General features: G+C 45.0%; 1 protein-coding gene across 1 annotated transcript in view; it reads left to right on the plus strand.

Annotated features, from left to right (window-relative positions):
* The window catches only part of fndc3ba (fibronectin type III domain containing 3Ba), a 65128-nt gene that overhangs the window by 41111 nt on the left and 1936 nt on the right, over window positions 1-22081 (plus strand). Inside the window, exons 8-26 of the mRNA XM_053844382.1 lie at window positions 6646-6704; window positions 7667-7818; window positions 7894-7953; window positions 8262-8400; window positions 8601-8654; window positions 9256-9380; window positions 10017-10191; window positions 10501-10587; window positions 12703-12838; window positions 13371-13442; window positions 13539-13657; window positions 13726-13831; window positions 13992-14164; window positions 14657-14770; window positions 15158-15307; window positions 15793-16073; window positions 17752-17970; window positions 21349-21515; window positions 21637-21764. Of these exons, the coding sequence (XP_053700357.1) occupies window positions 6646-6704; window positions 7667-7818; window positions 7894-7953; window positions 8262-8400; window positions 8601-8654; window positions 9256-9380; window positions 10017-10191; window positions 10501-10587; window positions 12703-12838; window positions 13371-13442; window positions 13539-13657; window positions 13726-13831; window positions 13992-14164; window positions 14657-14770; window positions 15158-15307; window positions 15793-16073; window positions 17752-17970; window positions 21349-21515; window positions 21637-21764 (2516 nt within the window). The remainder of the gene's footprint in view (window positions 1-6645; window positions 6705-7666; window positions 7819-7893; window positions 7954-8261; window positions 8401-8600; window positions 8655-9255; window positions 9381-10016; window positions 10192-10500; window positions 10588-12702; window positions 12839-13370; window positions 13443-13538; window positions 13658-13725; window positions 13832-13991; window positions 14165-14656; window positions 14771-15157; window positions 15308-15792; window positions 16074-17751; window positions 17971-21348; window positions 21516-21636; window positions 21765-22081) is intronic.

A 22081-nucleotide genomic window follows, 5' to 3' on the forward strand; every position in this document is an offset into this window, starting at 1 on the left:
ATGTTTGTGTTGAGCTTTAGATGCGAGTTCACTCTGCATTAGAGGGATTAAGTTGGAGCAGATGTTGTTTTGAATCGCTCATTGTTGTTTAGAATATGCGGCTAACTTGTTGGTGCACATGCAAGGGAGACACACACCTGGGCGCTGAGTCAGCAGTCAGCCAGGGAAACTTGACATTTAATTATAAAACACTTTTGTTTACACTTGTAAACAGCCTTGAAAAATGAAAATGTGTCAGTTGTTGCTGCCAAATCCAAATTCTTTCATCCACTTTCTGAAGTTCTTTTCACTTTTCTTGCTCGTGCTTGCACCTTGAGGATGAGAGCTCCCTTGGTTGAAGTCCAGTTTCATGCGGGTTTCTCCGAGTGCATGGTTTCTAGGGATGGAGCCCGATAAATTGATCAACCAAGTGTTTTGAAATGTCCCAACGCTGGCACCTCATGAGCCAAGGGTCCAGGGCTTGGTGAAAAAGAATGTAGCCATTAATATTCCAAATGTTTGGATGATCTTGCAGCGTTTTATTTCAATTTTTCATTATCATGCTGGAATAAATGTATTTCCGTGCCGTGAATCATCTTATTTGGTTTAAGCTTGGAGAACAAAGGCCTGTATGAAAGCAGCATGTCTGCAAGTCTGAACAGCTTTTCCTGCACACCGCATGTACAGAAGAAGCTTGTCTGCAGTGCAGGGGAAAGTACATGGCTTTTTTAATGCAGCATTCACTGGGGAAAAAAGGCTGAAGGAAGAAGTTGCGTTGGAACTTTTGTTGCCTTGTTGCATATTCCAAAGATGGCTGACGCATGTCAACATCTGTCTGTGCTGGTCTACCTGGGTCTCAGGACTCTGCTGGAGATCAGGCTGACTCAGCAAGATGCATCTGAAAAGGCACTCGTAACCCAGCATCTTGTGACTGGTCTTCCAGTACAGTTAACAGAGCGTAAGGGTGAAGGAGATCAGCAGGCAGCGTCGGGGATAAAAGGAGAGGAAACCTCTGTAGTATTCTGGGTAGGAAGGAGGCGGGGGGAGGGTGGGGTGGATGTAGACATATGTTGTTTGAGAAACTTCAACACTGCATGGGACAGAGAGATGGAACATGATGTTAGAGCACAAACATTCCAACAAAAAATACTGTTGGGCCCAAATGTGGTTGGACCTAGCATACCATACACACAGACAGACAGACAGACAGTGGCCTACACTTTGCCCTTGATGGCCTTTCTCAGTATGCCAGCAATCCAGCAGGCTGACTTGGCAAGCCTGGTGTCTGTACTCCAGTGAAGCCAAGTCCACTGGCTCTCTCTGCTTTGAACTGTGCCACTACATTATATGAAAAGAAACAGATGTGGGCCTCGCCTCTGGTGCTCCTCACCCCTGCTTTCACATCATCACAGATCCTGGCTTCTCACTCCTCCACCTCGTCTTTCCCCTCCTGTGCCATGTGATTTAAGTGGAAACCATGTGATTTATTAACCAATGAAAACAAACCAGGGAATTGCAAGGAAGCTCATCCTGCAGCTCAGGGATGTATGACGACACTCCTTCCCTGTTTTGATGTAAATCGCCATGGTAATAATCTCAGCCCCCCTCCTTTTTTCCAACCTCGGACTCCTTCCCACAAACCCAAATACGGCCATGTTTGTAGGGCAACCCGGTGGTCAGCGAGGTGGAAGAGGGAGCGAGGGGATTTGAGGTGGTGAAGGAAACGACAGATAAGATAAAGGAGTGACGTGGATTTATGGAAGTTGAAAATGAAGGTCCACAGAAACCTGTTATTCCTAGTTACCTGCAACACTTCCCATTTGAGAACACGTATTATTACTATGTATTCCAATTTCCCCTCAATTGGCCATCAAATCAAAATGGATAGTCTTTCTTTTTTAAAGTATGTGTGTGTTTTGTGTGGCACCAGGAGTAGCATGCCACTATCGGCATCTTGCTGTAACTTTGTAATTACACACATAGTGAGGAGACTTTTCATAGCAGCACCTTTTAACCTCTTTTCCCACTCACCATTGCCGTAATCCATCGAGTTGTGGAGCGGCACACGGCCGATAAGTGAGTAAATAGAAAACCAAAACTTCAGCCTCCTTCAATTAAGTTTGTGGTAGACAATTATTTCTCACCTTGTGAATCCTCGTCTACTCGGCAATGGTGCCCTTTGTTGCCACAGCAGAATGGGTGATGCCCTCGTCCAAACTCAGCTCTTCAACGGGGCAACAGCACCACTTCCAGTGGAGTAGTTACACTGTGCCGGCTTTGTCACCGAATATTCCCAATCTTGGTCCCGTCTTGGGAAGTTGTCCATTGGCCATAGGCATCACTTTTTTATGTCTTTATGATACCAGAGGTCCTTATTTGCTAGTGAAGAGTGAAGCATCAACAGTTGGTTGGTGAAATGTGGCTTTATAGGTGGTGGCTTATAGTTTGCTCTGGATTTAACATTGTATTAAATATCATTATTGACAAAGTGAAATGCTTTCCCTCAATGTGACACTGAAGATGTAATGAATGTCTCGTAGATCTCTCTGGGCTGAAATGGTTCGACCATTGAATCTTTTTTGTGTGTTGTGACCATGCCTCTCCACCCGCTTGTCACTTCTCCTCGTCTGCATCAGTCTTTCTGCAGTCGTTCTTTGGACTGGTTGGGCTGAGCAGGGTTGGATGGGGTCAGGAATCCGAGAAAAGCGCCACTTCAATAATCCTTGACTGGCTGGCCAGCGTCGCTGCTCACTGGACGACACGCTTGCATAAACACACATGCATACCGCACGTTCGTTCTGCTGTTGAGGATCAGAGGCTGCTGCTCCAACTCTGTCATTTTGCTTGATATGTACTCTTTGAACCTGAGAACATTAAAAACCCACAACTATTTTTCAATTCATATTATCATGGATTTTCTTTTTTGGTCATATATTCACTCACTTTCCCAAAGGAATAGTTTTGGACTGAATATATTAAGCACTATTCTGTTCATTACACTCCCTTCCAAGTATGTTTCAGCTCACTGTTTGATCTCCTCCTGACTCTGCCTCACAGTTCATGGTTCACAAGTGCCAGTTTGTCTGTCCAGCTCTAATCCTGCTTTCTAAACACTCAGGGTTCTGGCCATGAGAACCAAACCTTCACCATGTCAACCACAATTTCAGGCATGTCCCAACAACGCCTGCGCTCAGTGTGTGAGTGTGTGTGTGTGTTGCCCAGCTGTTGAACAGATGGAATCCCAAGTATGCTGCAGATAATAATGGTGTGGAATCCAGAGCCTGAACCCACTCTACCTCACTTTTCTTCTTCCCTAACTTCCTCCAGTCTGTCCTCCCCCCTTGTTTAACCCGGCTCCATCTTTGCTCCGAGCAGAGTGCTGCTTAGCTTTGTTCCTTCTGATTAGAGACTTACTGATGTTGGGTTTCATATCTCGAGCTGATTCACTAAAACGGCACACGCTGTCTCTCACACTGGTCCGAAATATGTCTGCATTTTTTCCTGTCCTCCAGCCGGCTGACTTGGAGTGTCAGGTGTCAGACAAATGGAATGCAGCCTTCACCGAGTTTTAATATCGACGCAAAAATGTCTTCATTCACTGCATGTTTGCAGTGATCCAAGATCATTCTAAAGCTGAGAAGAAAATCAAAGCAATCCCTCAAATATCTAATAAACAATCTCAGTAACTGGAGTCAACTTCATCTTCGTCTGCTCACGGTGAATTCCTCTGCTTGTCCATTCAAGTCGTTATGGTGGAGACACTTCCAGCCAGTCCTCACCACAGTCCTGACCGCTGCCGCTCCACTTCCCACTCTCTCATTTATTAGTCCTCACGCTTGCAAACAAGACCCCAAACTACATGAGCTTTTTTTTTTTTTGTTTCCTGGCGAGCGAGACTGAAGCGTTTGGCCTCCTTACGCAAATGAAGTCCGGCTCCTCACATCAGTGTTTTGCTTGCAGTTATTTCGGGTGTCAGGAGAGCAGGAAGTCAGAGTCACATTTATATTCTGTGAAGACAATAATAGCTGTCTGGCTGTTGGACGGTTTTCAAGGACCTGGACATGAAGCATCCAGGATTCCAAAGATGAAAACACCCAGTGTCATTTCATCAATATATATTTCGGTCTACAGAAAATCACAAAATATGAAAATAACAAAGCAATTTTATGTTTTCAACATTCCGCAATAATAATAATATATGAAGCCATTATGTCAGAAACTGCAATTATCATGTGAAGATGAGATAATCAAAACTTTACTTCCTAAGTATTCATTGCACAACGTCCGCCTCCTCCTGTTCCAACTCTTCTCACCCCCTCCTCTCTGCTGCTCCCTGACTCAGTTTCCTGATGTTTTGCACCTAATCTTTTCTTCAGACTCCCGTCCTCCTGCAGTCGCTCCTGCTGTGTCTGTTTGTTCCTCCTGTCTGATTCTAGTCCAGTCTTACGTCGAGTCCCTCAAGCTTCCCGGACTCCTTTGCTATTCTTCCTCTCCTCCTCACTGTCTGAGCATCCCTAATAATCAAACACAGACAGGATGTGAGGTCAAACGGGGAGAGGAAGTCGGGCTGTGTCGGCGGCATATGATAAAAAAAAACAAACGTGTGAGTCTGTGTCCGCATTAATGTGTGAGCAAGCAGAGGTCAGGTCCATCTGATGTTCTGAATTAACTCATACATACATTTACTTCTTACCTGGCCTGGGTTCTGTCTGTTTGTATACTGTTGCTGTGGGAAACAATGAATGTCCCCATCCATCCATCCATCCATCCATCCATCCATTCGTCCCTTCCTGATTTTCACACATCATGCAACCAACCGGTTGTTCAGTATCTGAAATTCTTTTCAGTATCTGTTCAGTATCTACATACTCATTCATGTACAACATCATCTTTTCATTCCCTCATCATGCATCCATCCATGACAGTCATCCCTCCATTTCCCCATTTCTCGCCATTTCACCAGAACCATTTTGTGTTCCTCTTCGCCACATCTCTTCCCCAGATCCGTCCATTCATCCTCCAGTTTCCTCTTGGGTCCATTTGTGGATTTTACTTTTTCCATTGCATCACATCACCAGTCCATTTCTTCCTAAGTGCCACTAGGGAATTAAAATGTTAAATGTATAAAAGGCATTAGCTACCAACTTTTCAGTTTCACAAATATGTCCTTTTATTATAGCATATTTTTTATCAGTGTCACTCTGTGTGTGTTAGTGGTTCTGAGCGTCCCTCCTCTCACGTCCCAACACTTGTTCTTCTTCTCCTCTCCTCTTGTTACAGGAGACACAGACAGATGATGCAAGTGTAGTTTGATTTCACTCCTCCAGCTGCAGAAGTTGTATGAGAGAAGTGCAGCAGTAATTAGAGTGTGACACTTTCCCTCTCTCTACAGTAGCTAAACCCATTTCAATCAAGCATTACCAATTTCCTGTAACCAGATGCTGGTACTCTGTACACACACGTGGACACACACGCACACACACACGCAGGGTCAAGTTGAGGTTGTGCTTCCATGACATCACTGTTGCCATGACTAAATAGTGTACCCCAAGGCAAAGTATGGTCGCCGCCTCCATGCAACCTGTCGGGGATTTCTAACACACAGCCAACAGGCCGGAGCGAAGGAACACACTGGTATCTGTTCCGTCAGATTTACAGTCCCTCAAATGGAGAAAACAGCCCTCCTCCGGTCAGAAAAAAAACGGAACCTCAGGGATCGCAGTTGGAGGAACGATTCCCATTACTGTCGCTCGTGTGCTCACAAACACACATACACTTGTAGTTGCCCTCCAGCTGACCCGTGGTCCTCACTAAATCACCTGTAGCCCTGTTGATAGGCATGTTTTCATGTTTATTTTTTGAAGCTCACATCAACACTCAGCTGTCCGGGTCGTCCCACTCGGGGTCATTAGTTTACCGTAAGCAGTGGCCGGGTGGGTTTTAGACCGCAGGTCCCCCATGTACATATATCCGCCCTAGGCTGGCGTCAATTCACAATATTGCAACTGGAAATTCCAGAATCCTGTTGCCTTTAGCTGCACCTTGGAATAAAAAAAAAAAAAACAACCCACACACCTTTTGCTTGCTTGTTTTCACGTCGCAGACCTGCACTGATCTCGGTGGCCTCATATGAAGGCTTTAAATAGACGGTAGAACTTGTTAGAACTTGCTGTGTTCTGTCTCATCGTGCTTCCACACCCAGCTGTGAGAACTTATCAGTGAGGAAGGTCTGTATGCTCGCTGACTACCTGGTGACACGTTTGAGTCCTGTTTCTGATCAGATCATTTTGAGAGTTGTTTAAACAGTTGTGTGGTGAAATACTAGTTCGGTGCAGATCAAGCTTCTGTGCCATTCAGATAGTTATCGCTACCATAATTCAACTGTTGCTCATCTGTCTTGGAAATGTTTTTGTGTCAGTTATTGACCTTTTTTTCTGGGTCTACCTTTCACTTCAGTACAGAACTAGGCGTGAAACTTTCCTCTCCTATTTCTTCTGTGATGTGTTATTAGAGCCATCTCTCTTTTGTCTCTATGCTGAAGATACTTGGCACCTCTCATATATATATCATGAGCTGCCCATTTTAATTCATTTATAGTCAAAAATGTAGCCGCGTGAAACCTTTACCTTTTTTTTAAAGTGTGTCTACATCCCTGTGTGTCCCCAGATCATGATTCAGAGGCCAAACGTGTCCAGGACATGCTGTCTACTATCGACAAACCACAGGTGGGTTCCCCACTGCAGTGCACACACTCAACCCAGCTGTCCTAACTGTTCTGGACCGTCTTTAGCTTGTGTCTTGTGTAGAACTGCTGATGACTCACCTCTGCCACATGAGGGCAGCATTCTCTCACACATATTCCTCTTTTCAGACCTGAAACGAGCACGTTTTCCTCCAGGGGGTTGAGAATGAGTTTTTTATGGCCCTGTAGATGGACCATATTACAAACATTTTTAGGAGAGGGAATAAAGAGCCGGCATGTTTTTACTGCCAATCGAACTTTGATTTATTGATCATCTCAGACATTGATGTTTTTATTCTCTATATTTCTGAGACAGAAAGCCGGAAACATTATGAGACGGTTCAATAAACTGCTTTTATTTCCGATATGGTCATAACAGTGTGTGTGTAGTAAACCTGAACACAGAGGAGCAGGTTTTTTAAATTGAGTACTTCACTTGCTTTCACTTGCTCTGATTATTTGTTATGCTGACAGTGAACTAGGTCTGAGCTGTGTCTTAAATATTGTAATACTGGAGACCTGAAAAGAGGTAATAAGACCTCATGAGTAAGTGTTTGATTTGCTTCTAGACACAGGCAGGGTGAAGAAGAGCACATCCACAACATTAATTCGAAAGTCACATTTTGTTTTCTTATAGTCTATTGACAGTTATAAGAGTTTTATCAAGTATAAATGTCTTGTTTACATGATCACATGACCAGATGTGCGTGTGGGCTCAACGGAGGACGAATGAAAGAGCTGCCAAAATCGAATGGCCTCTAAGTTCGCCTCTTCTCAACTAACCTTGAATTTTGCATTTACATGCATTGATTCATTTGTATTCTGTTTAATAGCAAACTAGCTGAGCTTTGTTGCAGTGCAGCAGTTGACCCAACAAAAATACAGAAACAACTGTGTGACTATAGAAAGGAGAGTGTTCAATCAATTCTGTATAATTGTGTTCAGGTTTCAAACGTGCAAGCACGGGCAGCCCGGCTATCGTGGGCGCCCCCCGCAGGGCTGCTGAACAGACACACCAACGGCATGCCCCTGTCCTGCTCCTACGAAGTGTCGCTGTCAGACAAGGGGCGTGATGGGAAGTACAGACCTGTATACAGGTGGGAAAAACACCTTTATATTAACTGTACTCTGGAGAAAAGAACCTGAGTGAATGACCCTTTCTTGTGTTGTAGTGGTGAAGAACTAGAATGTCATCTGAAAGATTTGCGGCCTGCAACGGACTACCACGTACGGTAAGGCTCCGCGACTGGAAAACATTTGCTTGTGTGTGTTTAGGACAAATGATTAATAATTGTTGTTCCGTAGGTTATTAAACAAAGTATAGTTAACAGGCACTAACAGAGATCTTTATCTAGTACCAATAAATATTTATTGCTGTAAAAGCAACCATATATTATTATATGTTCTCCTTTTTCATTTTAGCAGTGTATACATATATATATTTATTTTTTCCTTTAAATTATTTGATTTTTGTGAATTTATTTCAAAATTCTGTAGCACTATAAAAGTCAAATAGTTGGTAACTTGTGTTGTTGTCCAGGGTCTCTGCCATCTACAACTCAGTGCGAGGCTCATGTTCGGAAGCAGGCTCCTTCACCACACACTGCAGCGTCCCGGACGTGCCGTTACCGCCCAAGCTGTCCCACCGCACCAAAAGCACGCTCGCCCTTCAGTGGAAGGTAAAGCCCAAGCCCAGTCTGGCTATCAAACCAGCCTGTGTGACAGCACACCTCCATGCTTTGATTCTGATGATCCTGCTCCTCCTCCTCCTCCTCATGGCTCCTCAGGCTGGATTATCTTCCATGTGTCTCATAATATTTTCAGTCTTTGTCAAATCCTCTTTCATCCCGGAGAAATGAAGTGTGTTTCTCGTTCGCAGCCTCCAGTCGACAACGGATCCAAAATCACAAATTACCTGCTGGAGTGGGATGAGGTGAGTCCGCCTCGACGTGTCCATCACTGGTCATTTTCTTCTCCAAGCTTTTGTCTGATCCCCACTTTAATAATGCACTGAAGCCAAATTTCCCACCTCAGTGCCCCATTAGTGCACTCAACCCTTTGCTCAGAATGAATGTGCAGAGAAGAAAGTATCTTTTACCAGCTCCACTTGTCTGAAGACATGACTGGGCTGCACGTCGCCCTTCCACCTGCCTGGAGATGTTTCATGCCTTCTGAGTGTGACCCTTTGTTCAGACCTGCTTTCCTGGAAGCCTCAACCCTATGCAACACCTCACATCCTCCTCTACAGATGAACAGTTGTGCTCTGACTTCACCTCCATCTTTTCTTTCCAGTGACTGTATTCTGCTAGCCTCTTTGACCAGACGCTTATAAGAATAAGAGAATAATAATGTTTTGTATCAGGATAAGAAGTCTGTCATGTGTTTACTGTTCTTCCAGAAGCATTTAAATCTCAACAAATGAGTGAGTTTGTGCCGCTTCCATTCTCAGAACATCTGGTCAAACCTTCTGCACGACCCAAGACCAGCAGGCTCTTCTGATGTGTGGTGTCTTAAACTGTTCCTCTTGTCCGCAGGGAAAGAAGAACAGCGTCTTCAGAGAATGTTACTTTGGTAGCCAGCGACACTGTAAGCTGACCCGAATGTTTCCCGCCTGCGGTTACACCTTCAGAGTGGCTGCGCACAACGACATAGGCACAAGGTGAGGATTCTAAAAATGACACCAGGAGTGTACTTCCCATCAAAATGGCTTCATTTCCTATTCCTCTCATGTCTGGGTGTAACGGCATCAATACGCCTGCGTCATTTCAGCGAGGGGACCTTGGCTTGCAGACATACATCAGCACACATTTGCAGAAATGCTCTTCCTCTGTCTCGTTTACACCTTGTTGCTCTGCTTTCCTCCCATTCATTCCATTACAACACACCTCATCTGCAGTCGCCAGAGTGACAGGATGAGTGGAGGTGTTGATGCAGGCAGTGAGGAAGCCTGACCTCCAGGCTGCATTATTCAGACATTACAGGAGCAAATGTTCACCTGGAAGCTTTGTTTCACGTCGAACTTGTTTCAGTGAGCATGTATGTTGAAATAAAACTCTTTTCATTTACAAGTGAGTCATCTAAATTCTACAGGTCATGTATTAGGTCACATGCTGTTATGCAGGAAATGCTTCTTTCTCAAGGGAAGTTGCTGAATACACACTTAAAATCCAAATCCTCTCTAAGTGATGATTGTGTTTTTGATGTGTTATGAAAGGTCACCCAATTTAATTAATTCTTCCAGCAGATTTCTGTCTGCTTTTCTCAGTAAAGTTGTGCAATGTCATCTGTGTTGCAGCGGCTTTAGTACAGAGGTGGTGTTCTACACCATGGGTACTCTGCCCGCCCTCCCACTGGCACCACGGCTGGTCAGGGCCGGGGTTTCCTGGGTGACCCTGGAGTGGGGTCGTCCTGAAGGCAGTTCCAGTGAGGAGCAGCTGAAATACACACTCGAGATCCAAGAAGACAACAGCGTAAGCACCGCACACACACACGCACACCTGTGAACGACGACACTTGAGGTTGACGCACTCAACACAAAAGTTATTTCCTCGATTCCTTTGAGATTATAAATTTATAACAGTCAAGTTTATTTATGGTTTTAGCCGACTATTACGTATTCATTCATTGGTGTGTCATCTGTGATGCTCCGTTATGGTTTCACTTAAAATTAAGAGGAAGCAGCCTGAAATGGAACACTGTGTGAATGTCCCATGTGGAGGTATTGATATGTGAGATGTGGAAGAATAAAGGTACAAGAATGATCGTACTCTGCTCCACAGGGAAATGATTTTCATCCAAAGTACACTGGAGAAAACTTGACCTGTACTGTACAAGGCCTGAAGAGGAGCACGCAGTATAAATTCAGGGTGAGTGAGCGCTCACGTTTTTCAGGATCCTACCAGACGTGTCTGCATTAATTTCCCTGGAGATTTGTTGTGATTTTAATGAGCCACATTCTGAGAATGAAGAATATGAAAGTTTCCCTTTCAATTAAACTGGTTTTCGGGACAGGTATTTCTGTTTGCAAAGCTTGTAAATGAACAATGTCCAAGAATCAGAAATCCTGACATCGTTGTTCTCAGTAAACCATTTATTTAGTGTCACCATCGATGAAAAACATTAAAATAATGTGTTTAAATTCATGAGCCAACAGACTGGAGAACCAGGTCCACTTCCAGTTTAACTCACCATTGTTGTTCCTCAGATGCATTCTCCAGTTTTAAAAACAAGAGTACTTCCCTGTACACATAACATGAAAAAACAAACTTTTTTTACCCTGAGATGTCACTTTATTAATAGTAGTGTATTGTGTAGTTTTGTAGTTTGTGTATTCAATTTGCTTTTTTTTTTTTTTTTAGATGCTGGTTTCTGATTGGCATTTACAAAACACATGCTAAGTGAATGTGACATAACAAATGTAAACTAAATGAATTAACCAGGTCTCTCTAGTTGAGTCTCTTTTTTCCCCCATTTAATTTAAGATTTAATTTTGAAGGAGATTCTTATGTGGTGCGGAGATCACACAGAGTTCATTTGTCAGCCTTGTTTTCCAGTGCAGCTCTTTGAATTGATAGTTCATCTCTGAGGTAGTGCTACACCAGCATTGTTGCCTCCATCATAAGGTCACCTCACTCTCTCAGTCCAAGGTCTGTGCCACTCCTGACATGGCACCGAGACCCAGTTTGCCGTTTTTGAAAGGCTTGTGAGCGTTTTTTTTTTTTAAACTCTGGGCTTGAATGCGGCTTCATTTCAGTCGTGGACAGGAAATTGTTTCCAGCAGGGGGCTCACACCGGTAATCAAAGCTAATCTGTGGCGTCAGTTTCGCTCAGCGGTGTTGCTCATTAGATGACTGATTCGGTCATGCATATGTGGAATAGAATAAAAGTGTTTTTTGGTACTTGAGTTGATTTCATTTGACGAATAGACCTTAAATGATGAGTTTAGGGAGGCCAGTGTTTGATACTGAAGAAATGGGTGGAAGAGAATCTGCAGAGAGGAAAGCTGAAGCTCAGTGGATGCAAGAGGTGCAGAGGAGAGTGAAGACAGGGTGGAGATGACTCTCAGGTGTCATTGGAGAGTAGCAACTCGAGTGAAAAGGAAGCTCTGCAGGACCCGAAGCACGGGCTGTAACACAAAGACAGCAAGCAGAGTTTGAAGAGTCAGAGTTGAAGATGCTCAGGCTTTCATTGGGAATGACTCGGAAGGACAAGATTAGAAACCATCAGAGGGACTTGTGGAGAGGTCTGGGCAGGAGGTTTGGGAGAACAGATGTTTGGCGAGGAGAGAATTTTTGGAGATGGCCACGCCAGAAAAGACACAGAGGACAACCACAGAGGTTCACGGTTTTTATAAAGGGATGCAGGAAGAGAGGAAGTGTGAGCTGCAAAAGATGAAAGTCATCATGTTCCTACCGAGTATCTGAAGGTTGCGTGGTGACTTCACCCGGTATCCTGCTCTCTGAAGTATGTTATCTGTTAACCAAGCGTCTCTCTGCGCAGTCTTTTACAAAATGTCCAGTAATTCAGTTGATGGACACGTAGGCAAGGCCTGCAGCGGTGCTCTCTATTCCGCTGTGTTAGCGGCGAGCCGCTCGCACGGGGACATTGAGAAATCAAATGTACGAACAGCAGAACTGCGTAATTGTGTTGTGTGTAATGCGGGCGTGACATTATAGAGCAATCATTGAAAACTCGCGTGTGTGCGCTCGCTCTTTTGAGAGCAGTGCCGAGCGCTTTGGCGCACAAGCACGCTAGCTGTTGACAAAGACGCTGGGGATGTGTTCCATTGTCAGCGTGTTGGAACAACACTGATCCGTATTATTGGAAGTGCGGTCATCATGGTGAAGCAGACGAAGGTGCACATTCTGCCCCAATTCCTGACTCCTCTTTTCTTCCGCTACGTCTTTTTACGTCTAATTCTTAGCCAAGTCTCCGTGCAGTGCTTTTATTTCTCTGCTCAATAATCCATTGTCTGTCTGCAGCTGATTGCCTCTAACATGGAGGGAAAGAGCAGTCCTAGTGAAGTACTGGTGTGCACCACCAATCCAGATAAACCCGGCCCTCCGTCTACCCCACGTGTCACAGCGTCGACGCCTCACAGTTTTACCGTCACATGGGGTGAGTCCACCATGTTCTGCAGTTCCTCTGCCTCACCCGGCTCATGGACCCCACCTGGTTCTGACCCTGTTCACTAGCATGCCTTCTAAAGTCTCTTCACGAACGCAAAAAAATATAAATCTCATAGATGAATATGAAATGCAGACAGTTTCTCACATCAACAGAGTGGCTTGCGCCTCAGTGGAGTCAATTTTCAGTCAACCACGGCGCTCGCTTGTGATTTCATGTCTGGCACCAGGAAGAGTGTCTGACTTCTCCGCAGAGTGAAAATGCCATCTGGTGTTTACTTTTTGGCGGGTAACGTCACAAATATTGATAAGTGATTGGTGAATGAAGTGTCACATACATCAGAGTTGACAGCTTTTAATGATCTGAATTCCAGCCAGCTGAAGTGCAGAAACCTGCTGCTCCCGTTTGCCCTTGCTACATGTCCACTTGTTTCCATTCACAATATTTCCACGCTATCGTCAGAGTTCAGTTTCATCAGTCCATGTATGTTATGTTTTTCTAAATCCAAACTCTCCCGCTGCAGATCCTCCCCAGGACAATGGGGGCTCAGAGGCGCTCACATATTTGCTGGAAGTCTCCGATGGATGCTCTGAAGGTAAGGAGCCTACAGATTCTTACAAGTTCCTCTCTGACATGTGACTGCATTAGAATAAAAACTCAGATTGTATGTGTTTGTTATGTGTGTGTGCAGCGAGCCAGTGGGATGTAGCCTACAGCGGTCCAGCAACAGAATGTGTGTGTGACCGTCTGACACCTGGGACATCGTACCGCCTTCGCGTCTGTAGCATCACCACAGGAGGACACAGTCAGGTGAGCAGCCCACACTCCAGGTTTGCTTGGATGAAGTTCACAACACGTGTTGTCCGTCTCCCCTGCAGTGCACCGTTAGCGTTCCAGTGCGCACGCTGAGTGTCCCACCAGGACCCTGCTGTCCGGCAAGGGTTGTCGGGAAAGCCAAGCACAAGGAAGTGCAGTTGGAGTGGGGTGAGTAACCACAAGTTCATCGACATGCAGACCCACTTTTCCACTTGCTTCTGTGCTCTTGGTAACCTCGAGTCCGGATCACATTTAAATCTGTTGTTACTATTATTATGGAGATTGAACCGATGTCTGATTTTTTTTCTCTTCCTTCTTGTGTCCGAAGACTCCCCTGTCAGAGAGGGAGTGTGTGAGGAGTGTGTGTTCAGCCTGGAGATGAGCGAGGGAGATGCCAAGCCAGCTGAAGTTTATCATGGGTCGGAGCTGCAGTGCACCGTGGGTAGTTTACTGCCTGGTGCCACCTATAGCTTCAGACTGCGAGCTGCTAATGAGGCAGGGGTGAGCAGACACACAGCAACTTTGTCTCATCCTCCTTCACTGATCTTCATTGCCTTCTTCTCTCACCTGTGCTCTTCACGTCCTGGTTGTTTTCCTCTTCTTCAGACCTGTACTTCCTTTTCTCACCCACTTTGTTCAACATTCTAATTGTTAATGAACAGTGAGTGAAAAATGTCAATGAGTCAGCCGCCTACCCTGATCATCGGTGTTGCAGCTGCCACGCAGTGCAGTCAGGTCAGCCTCTTAAAGACCTGACACACACCTTTGCTTTTCAACAGAGCTCAAGAGTAAAATGAAAAAAAAAGGTGCTGAGGCGTCAATTCTCCCTTTTGGTGTGGAGATCTCCGCTGGGCTAGAGTTGCTGTGCAAATTTGTTCGCAATTCTAACTTCATTTTCCCCTTTACTTTAACAACTTGAATGCAACTTTCACTTGACAAAAGCCCACAAAAGTGGAGTCACGTTGTGTTTTTGCCTTTGATGCTTCATTTCAGTTCGGTGCATACTCTGAACCAACGGAAGTCACAACTGCAGCGGGTCCTCCGGGCCAGTGTGCGGCGCCAGTCATCACTCTCACTAGTAACACCTGTCTGACACTCAACTGGGAGGTGAGACACATGCTAAATGTGTACTTTGTAAAGAACAGAAATACACTGTCAATAATGAACATGGGGACTCGGTGTAATTCAAGTGACTGTATATTATTTTTATACAGTATATAAAATATAAGGCATATTCAACCATATCGTCTTCTTGGCCTTACTTCCACCGTCTATCTTTGCCAAGGTGCAGGGAAGTACAGTACCTTCTCTGTGTTTAAGGGTAAAAGATGAAAGTCAAATTGCTCGTCATGTTATTTCACCTGCCCTGGCAAATCTCTCCGGACATTGCAGTCAGTCAAAGATGATGGTGTTCCTGGTTTGTAAGCCATTTTCTGCTGCAACCGTGATACTTAATTTTGCTTCAATTTCCTGTGTGTCTTGTGTGAACGTCAGAGTCCTGAGGGGTCGGGTACAGACATCTCTGAATATCGCCTGGAGTGGGCCCGGGAAGACGAACCCATGGAGCTCATCTACTGCGGCTCAGCCACACAGTGTGAACTCTCTGACCTGACGCCTGCCACGAGTTACTGCTGCAGACTACAGGTCAGTATTGGCAGCAACAGCAGCTGAAGTACAAACTGTGTTTCCTCTCTAATGTATGCACCCTTGGGTCAGCACCAGCGAAGTCACACAAAATGAATTTTAAGCTTTTATGTCCTTCTTATTTGGAGTCATTAAAGATGACATCGGTTCATTAGGTTGAATGAAATCCTTTGGAATCAGTAGGGGAACAAATCTTTTTTCTGAAAAGCCTTCCCTGCACACGTGCTTCACAGTGCACGTTTTGAGTTAAAATCTGTAACAAAATGTTTTGCTCTGCTCTCGCTGAGTCATCGTGTTTCAAGGGCTTTCATAGACAGCTTTGGCTTAATGGACTTGTTCCATTAGAATTCTTCATTTTGATCTGGATTTTACTTCCATTATACGTTCTCCTTCAGACAGTTGACATTTCCATTCATCTTCCCGTCGTCTCCTTGGTCATGTTCCTCATCCTAATTTCACCTTCTTTCTCCTCACCCGTCCCACAGGCTGTCAATCAGGCAGGTGCAGGTGCTTACAGCGAGCAGGTCAGTTTCAGGACCCCCGCCACGAATCCAGACCAGGTCAACACGGTCAGCGTGTTGGACCTTCCAGCCTCCTCAGAGTCGGGTCATTCTCGGTCCACTTGTCTCCACCTGAGATGGGAAGAGCCCAATTGCAACGGGGCCGAGATCTCGTCGTACGTCATCAGCGTGGACGGCCGAACCGTCACGGTGGAGTCGGGGACAAGTCACCTGATCACAGACCTGCAGCCGGACACCGAATACAGGTAGGTTACTCTGTTTTTTGTTCTGGATTTATTTGACTTGAAATGCATGCGCAAACACTCGCAGCGCTGCACTCATCAGTGTTAGTCATTTCAGTGAACGATTCTGGAAGAAAGACCATGCGGATGCTCATCTTTTTATGTGATCGAATAAAGAAAATCAGTCTCATGTTCTTTTTTATAAAGAGACAAATGCAAACGCCTGTTAGCACACGAGCATGAGAATGACTCACAAAGACCTGAGCAACACATGAGAACATCACACACACGGCACACTCTCATGACAAGAATTCCTCAAGCTTGTGTGGACTAAAGAAACCAAATTATTTTGTTATATCAATGATGTCAAATATAATCCATTGTATTTTTAAAATCAGGTTTCTTTATTTCAATCTATTTGTCTTTACATTCATCGTCCCTGATTCATTCATTCATTCTCCATTAAAAAAAGGGTGCAACAGTAAACAAAAGAAAAGTCAACAGTTTCCAGAGGATGTGATGCTTGTTGTGTGTCTGCGATGTCAGGAGCGCATGTTTGTGTTCAGGTGAGGGGGGTTTGTGGAAGAGGAGGTCGAGTGATTACACATCACTGTTTTCCCTCGCCAGTTGTTTTTGTCCCAATGTCACTCTGCTCTCTTGCATAATGGCTGACGCCGAGGCAGAACACCGTGCTTGTGTTTCCTGAGAGCATATTGCAGTGTTATTATCATGAACCATGGGCCTGTTATTTACATTTTCTTTTATTATTGCAGTGGTAAATCTCTTGTTCTGTTCCAGGAGTGTTTTGCTGCATCTTTTTCTCGACTCCAGAGTCGGTCACTTACCTGTCTTCTGTAGACGCCAGGTCATCTGCTCATCATGGTGTTAATGCCAGTCACTATTATAGTGACATAATGCAGTTAAAACAAGTTGACTGTTTTACCTGCAGTTCTAAAATTAGACAGAGGATGAAAGCTGTATAACCGTCTCATCCCACATTAAATTATGAAATCTAAATCATAAACTGTGCAAAAGCTATTTATCATTTGTTTCTCTTAGTAGACATATCTGGTTTTTGAAGTACAATCATGTGACTTTAAAAAATTGATTTAACTTTTTTGATTTTAACTCATTTCATGTTTGTTCAACCCTCATTTCTACCTCAAATGTGATGCTATATCGAGAAATTCTACTGTATGTTTTTTCTCTTACCCTAAAACATGTGTAGGCGATGTTAAAGTGGTGTTTCGGACTCTGTTGTGGATCCTTAGAAACTTGTCATCAAAGGAGCGAACTACTCTACGGGCGCGTGTGGCAAACTCAAGGCCACAGGGCCAACTCTGGCCAGCCGAGTCGTCTTTGTGGCCTGAAAAAGATGTAGATGCATATAGTTAAATCAAATTCAAAACTAATTTATGTGGCTTGGTAAATGTTAAGCTGGAAAATTCCAAAAACTGATGCAGTTTAAAGAAAAAGAAAGACAGGCGAGGAGATGAGTCTGTAAAATTGAGTTTGACACGTCTGTTATACAGAATATATTATTTATTTGTCTAATGCAGCCCACTGTTTGTGTTTTTCAGATGAAGCCTATTTCAAAGACAATTATTTAGAGTTGTATATTTGGCAACAATTCAGCAGTTTTCTAACTAAGGATGATCAGCTCTTTTTAAAAAGTCAAATGTTCTTTTCCTCTGTCTTGTAGCATACAGATCCAGGCGGTGAACGCCATTGGCTGCAGCCCCTCGAGTCCACCTCTGGTGGCGCGGACACGCCCCCTTCCTCCATCGCCGCCCCAGCTGGAATGCTCCTCTGCTGGCCCTCAGAGCCTCAAGTTAAAGTGGGGCGAGAATGCCAACAGCACGCGGACCCTGCTCGCTGATGACATCATCTACATGCTGCAGATGGAGGATAAGAACCGCAGGTGAGGTCAACACACATGTCGACTTTGCTTCATGTTTGGTCGCCAGAGAAGCAAAGGTTCTTCTTCACGTCTCTCCGTCCAAACAACAGTTGGTACTGTGGGACTATCTGCATCATTCTCACACACACGCACCTAAGAGTCACCGTGGTATTGTGGTACAGTGAAACACCCTCTACCCATGGAGTGAAGGTCATCGCAGCTCATTGCAGGAGGAGACCAATTCTAATAAAATGTTTACAGAGGTGCTTATATTGACTCCACTTTATGGTGCCATAACTGGTGACTACCTCAGCCTTTTGCCAGACCCAACTAAATCTTTTCACGCCTACAATTATACACGTGGCTTCGATTTATTTGTGTCATAAGTGAACATTTCAGCTGGATTTTTCAGCTTTATGAGCAGGGTAGTACTACGAAAGTTATGGACGGCCGGCTAACAGCGAGTGCACACCTTCACTCTGTCCGCCAAAAAACAAACGTCTCATTCTCACTCACCGTCTCTCACACCCACAATTTAACCCCAAAAATAAAACTGACAGAACCCGGAGATTTGACAATTTATGTTTGATGAATTGTTTGTGAAAAAGAGTGAAACAGTACCACATACAGGGCTGGCATGTGTCCGACAATTCTAAAGCTCTGTCTCGCCCAACCCCTCGACAGTTATTTTGTCAGATAATAAATGCGATGTCCTGGTGTTTATAGCTGGTGTGGTGGGACCGAGCACCACAGTGGTCTCTCTCACTGAGTGCATGGTTTTGAATTAGCTTCCAATCTTCTAACCAAAGTAACAGTCACTTTCAGACTCGTGCTACAGCTATTGGAGCATAAAGCCCTAGAAACATCTTCTAATTCCACTGACCACCGAGTGAACAGAGGATTATGGTATATGGAATACGTGTGCAGCAGAAATGAGCTGGAGCTTTTCCTCTGGCTTCGTGCGTCACCAGCGAAAGCCTTTCAAAGCCAGACGAGTTTCCGAGAACCCTGGTCACTTGATGCGGTCCTATCAGAATGTATTGTGTGTGAAATGCACACCGAGGCAATCAGATGACACCATGGGCGGATTTCATGGGCAGTGAGAAGGGAAAAATGAGCGTTGACCAGGTGAGGACAGAGCAGGGCCAGCAGGTTTACACTAATGGCTATGTGCTACCAAGTGATGCACTCATCATCTAGAAACAAAGCGACCCATAAAAGGTCTTCCATATGGAAGAAAAACATGTTTCTTTTTTTAATAATAGACAACCTGCAAGCAGAAGGTTCTGGAGGAAAGAAAGGCTTTATTTCTCCACGGGTCTCATGAAGGTAATGTTTCCTGCCAGCCAATAAATCCGGTTTGATTTAAAAGCATCAGTTCGACCGGAGACGAACAGCAAACAAGATGTGAAGGGTATTTTCTAGAAAAACAATCAAACTAATTGAGTTTATCCCCAAAATCACATTTGCAAGATTGTGCTTTGGCTATTAGATACGTTTGTTTATCAGGACGAATAATTCCAGTGTTGGATGTTTGGGAGAGACCGACGCGTTGCTCCTGATACATCTTGATTAGCAATAAATGCTCAGGTTGCCATGGCTTTGTAATGTATTCAAATCAACAGGAAAAAAAGAGCTACGTGTGACTCAAATCTTATCAGCGAGAAGTGAGAGAAACTCACCTTTTTATGAGGCTTTAAGATCAGATCGGAGAAAAAGACGACCTCACCTTTACCAAAAAGCATGCAAGCAGTGAGAAAAATGTGCCGAAAATAGAGGTTAACAGATGTTATTGCAGAAGATAAGCAATTGCTTTCCATCCTTCTTTATAGTTGACAGGTCCCCCTCTAATTTTCTGAGGTTGAAATTTGATACTTTTCAGCACTTTTACCCCAGTAAAAATAGTATTGTGAAGTGTGTTTTCCCGACTGAACTGGTTGAATAGTCATGAGTTCTGAAATGAAGAGGGGAACTGCACCAAGAGTCGACTCTGTCATTACTGGGAACACAAAAAAAAGAAATGTTTTCGCGTCGCTTTTAGATGGAGGAGCCCATCTGCCGGGCAAAATAGCTTTTGTTTGGGTATTTTTCAGCTTTTTTTCCCACCCATTCAACCCCTTCTCTAATTTCTGTGATTTAATCCTTCAGTGTGTGGAAGGTGATCGTAATGAAAAAGCCCTCGCCTGACTCTCTCCTCTCAGCCCGTCTACGTTAGCGCCTCCTTAAGTCTGCTAATTATTTGGCTGTCGCTTTGCTCCGACCAGGCGTCTAAAATGAAGGATTGATTGTCAAAGGCGGCGCCTATACTGACTCCACACGCCCTCAACGTGACTTCTGCCTGGTACATCTGGTTACCACACACACCCACACACACACACACTAGGACTGAGACAGATGTCTGTTTCGCAGAACTCCGGTCTTCCTCTGGTTTCAGTTTGGTTCTGCAGAATATTGACTTGCTCCTTCCTGATGAGCTTCACTGAAGAGCTGGGGGAGGAAAGTGCTGCCACCCCATCTTTGGAGGGAAACAAAACAGATTACATAAAGTAAAGGACTGGTTCCTGAAGAAGAATATTTCGCTGATCTAGAAGAATAGCTGCTGCTTTTGAGAGGGCGAAGGTGTCAGTCTTTAATCTACTGACCCTCCTCCAATAATCGATGCTGATCGTTTCCCTGGCCGCTCCAGCTCCAGCTCCAGCTCCAGCTCCATGGATCTGGATGATCCAGGTCCAGATCCAGATCCAGCTCCAAAAACGGCTTGTGCTGATGAAGATTATCGACCTTCATGTTGCCGTTTGAGCTTATAAAATCATGTTGTATATTCGGGTGTCTCCTCCACTGCATGAGGAACCTTGACCTCCTCGCTCTCCAAGAGCACATCTTCCGTCATTGTCCTCTCTCCTGTAATTACCCGTCCTCTCCTTTCCCCTGTCATTACCGCGTCTCCCTCATAAAAACCCTCTCTCCGCACCTCTGCCTTTCCTTTCAAGCCCTTTTCATAATTTAGTTTCATCGTTGGTCGTTCGGAAGAAGACCGCCTCGGTGTGAGAGCTTTGATTTTCCTCCCGACATCACCGCTTCAGTCAGTTTTATCAGGGAGAGAACACAGCAGCCCTGACTCCCGTCGGTGCTGGTACAGATGTGCGTCCATCATGGCCGACAGAGCAGCTTGCTCCTGGGGTTTGTGGTGCTCAGTCCTGTCAGAGCTGTGTTGATGTGACTCCATTATTTGGTGGCTAACATCTGGACAGTTTTAGAGTCTCTCATTCTCATTTGTGGGAGGAAATCTGTTCAAAGAGTTCAGGCTGGATTCACTGTGCCACTGTGCTGCCCTCCATTATATCATCAGGAGTCAGCACCTCTAACCCCCCCTCCGCTCCCTTCTCTCTCTCTCCCCAGGTTTGTCACCATCTATCGGGGACCCAGTCACACCTACAAGGTCCAGCGGCTGGTCGAGTCCAGCAGCTTCACGTTCCGAATCCAGGCGATCAGTGATGCTGGCGAGGGGCCCTTCTCGGACACGCACACCTTCAGCACCCCCAAGTCTGTCCCCCCAGCTCTGAAAGGTGAACCCCCACTCTTCCTGTTGCACCTGTCTTCATTTGCCTTGGAGTTATTCTCGTCAAGTCTCTGAAGTGAAGTGTGGATCGTTGCACACATGTTGAGCCCGGTTCTAATTTCTCACAGCTCCCAGAGTTCACCAGCTGGAGGGGAACGTGTGCGAGGTTACCTGGGAGACGATCCCACCAATGAGAGGAGATCCGATCAGCTATGTCCTCCAGGTGCTGGTGGGTCGGGAGTCTGAATACAAGCAGGTTGGTAGAACCACGAATACAAACGTTCCCAACTGTTTTTCGGAGCTGCTGTTTGACGAATTTTATGCCGAACCTGGTTTTTCTTGCACCCTGAAGCCTGTTGAGGGTGCAGCTCTTGATCGGTGTTAAATCGTCACTCCGATGATTCTGGGCCTCTGTGGTTGAAGGGTCATTCAGCAGGGGGCAATGTGGCGTTCTCAGAACTCCTGGGTAGCTGTTGAACTTGAGAGGTCACAGCGCCACCCCTCGCTGCCTCATCGAGCCGACTGTTCTCCGGCGAACATTTGATATATTCAGTATTTGACTCTGACGTTCTT

This window comes from Synchiropus splendidus, chromosome 16 (genome assembly GCF_027744825.2).
Source record: "Synchiropus splendidus isolate RoL2022-P1 chromosome 16, RoL_Sspl_1.0, whole genome shotgun sequence".
Lineage (NCBI taxonomy): Eukaryota > Metazoa > Chordata > Actinopteri > Syngnathiformes > Callionymidae > Synchiropus > Synchiropus splendidus.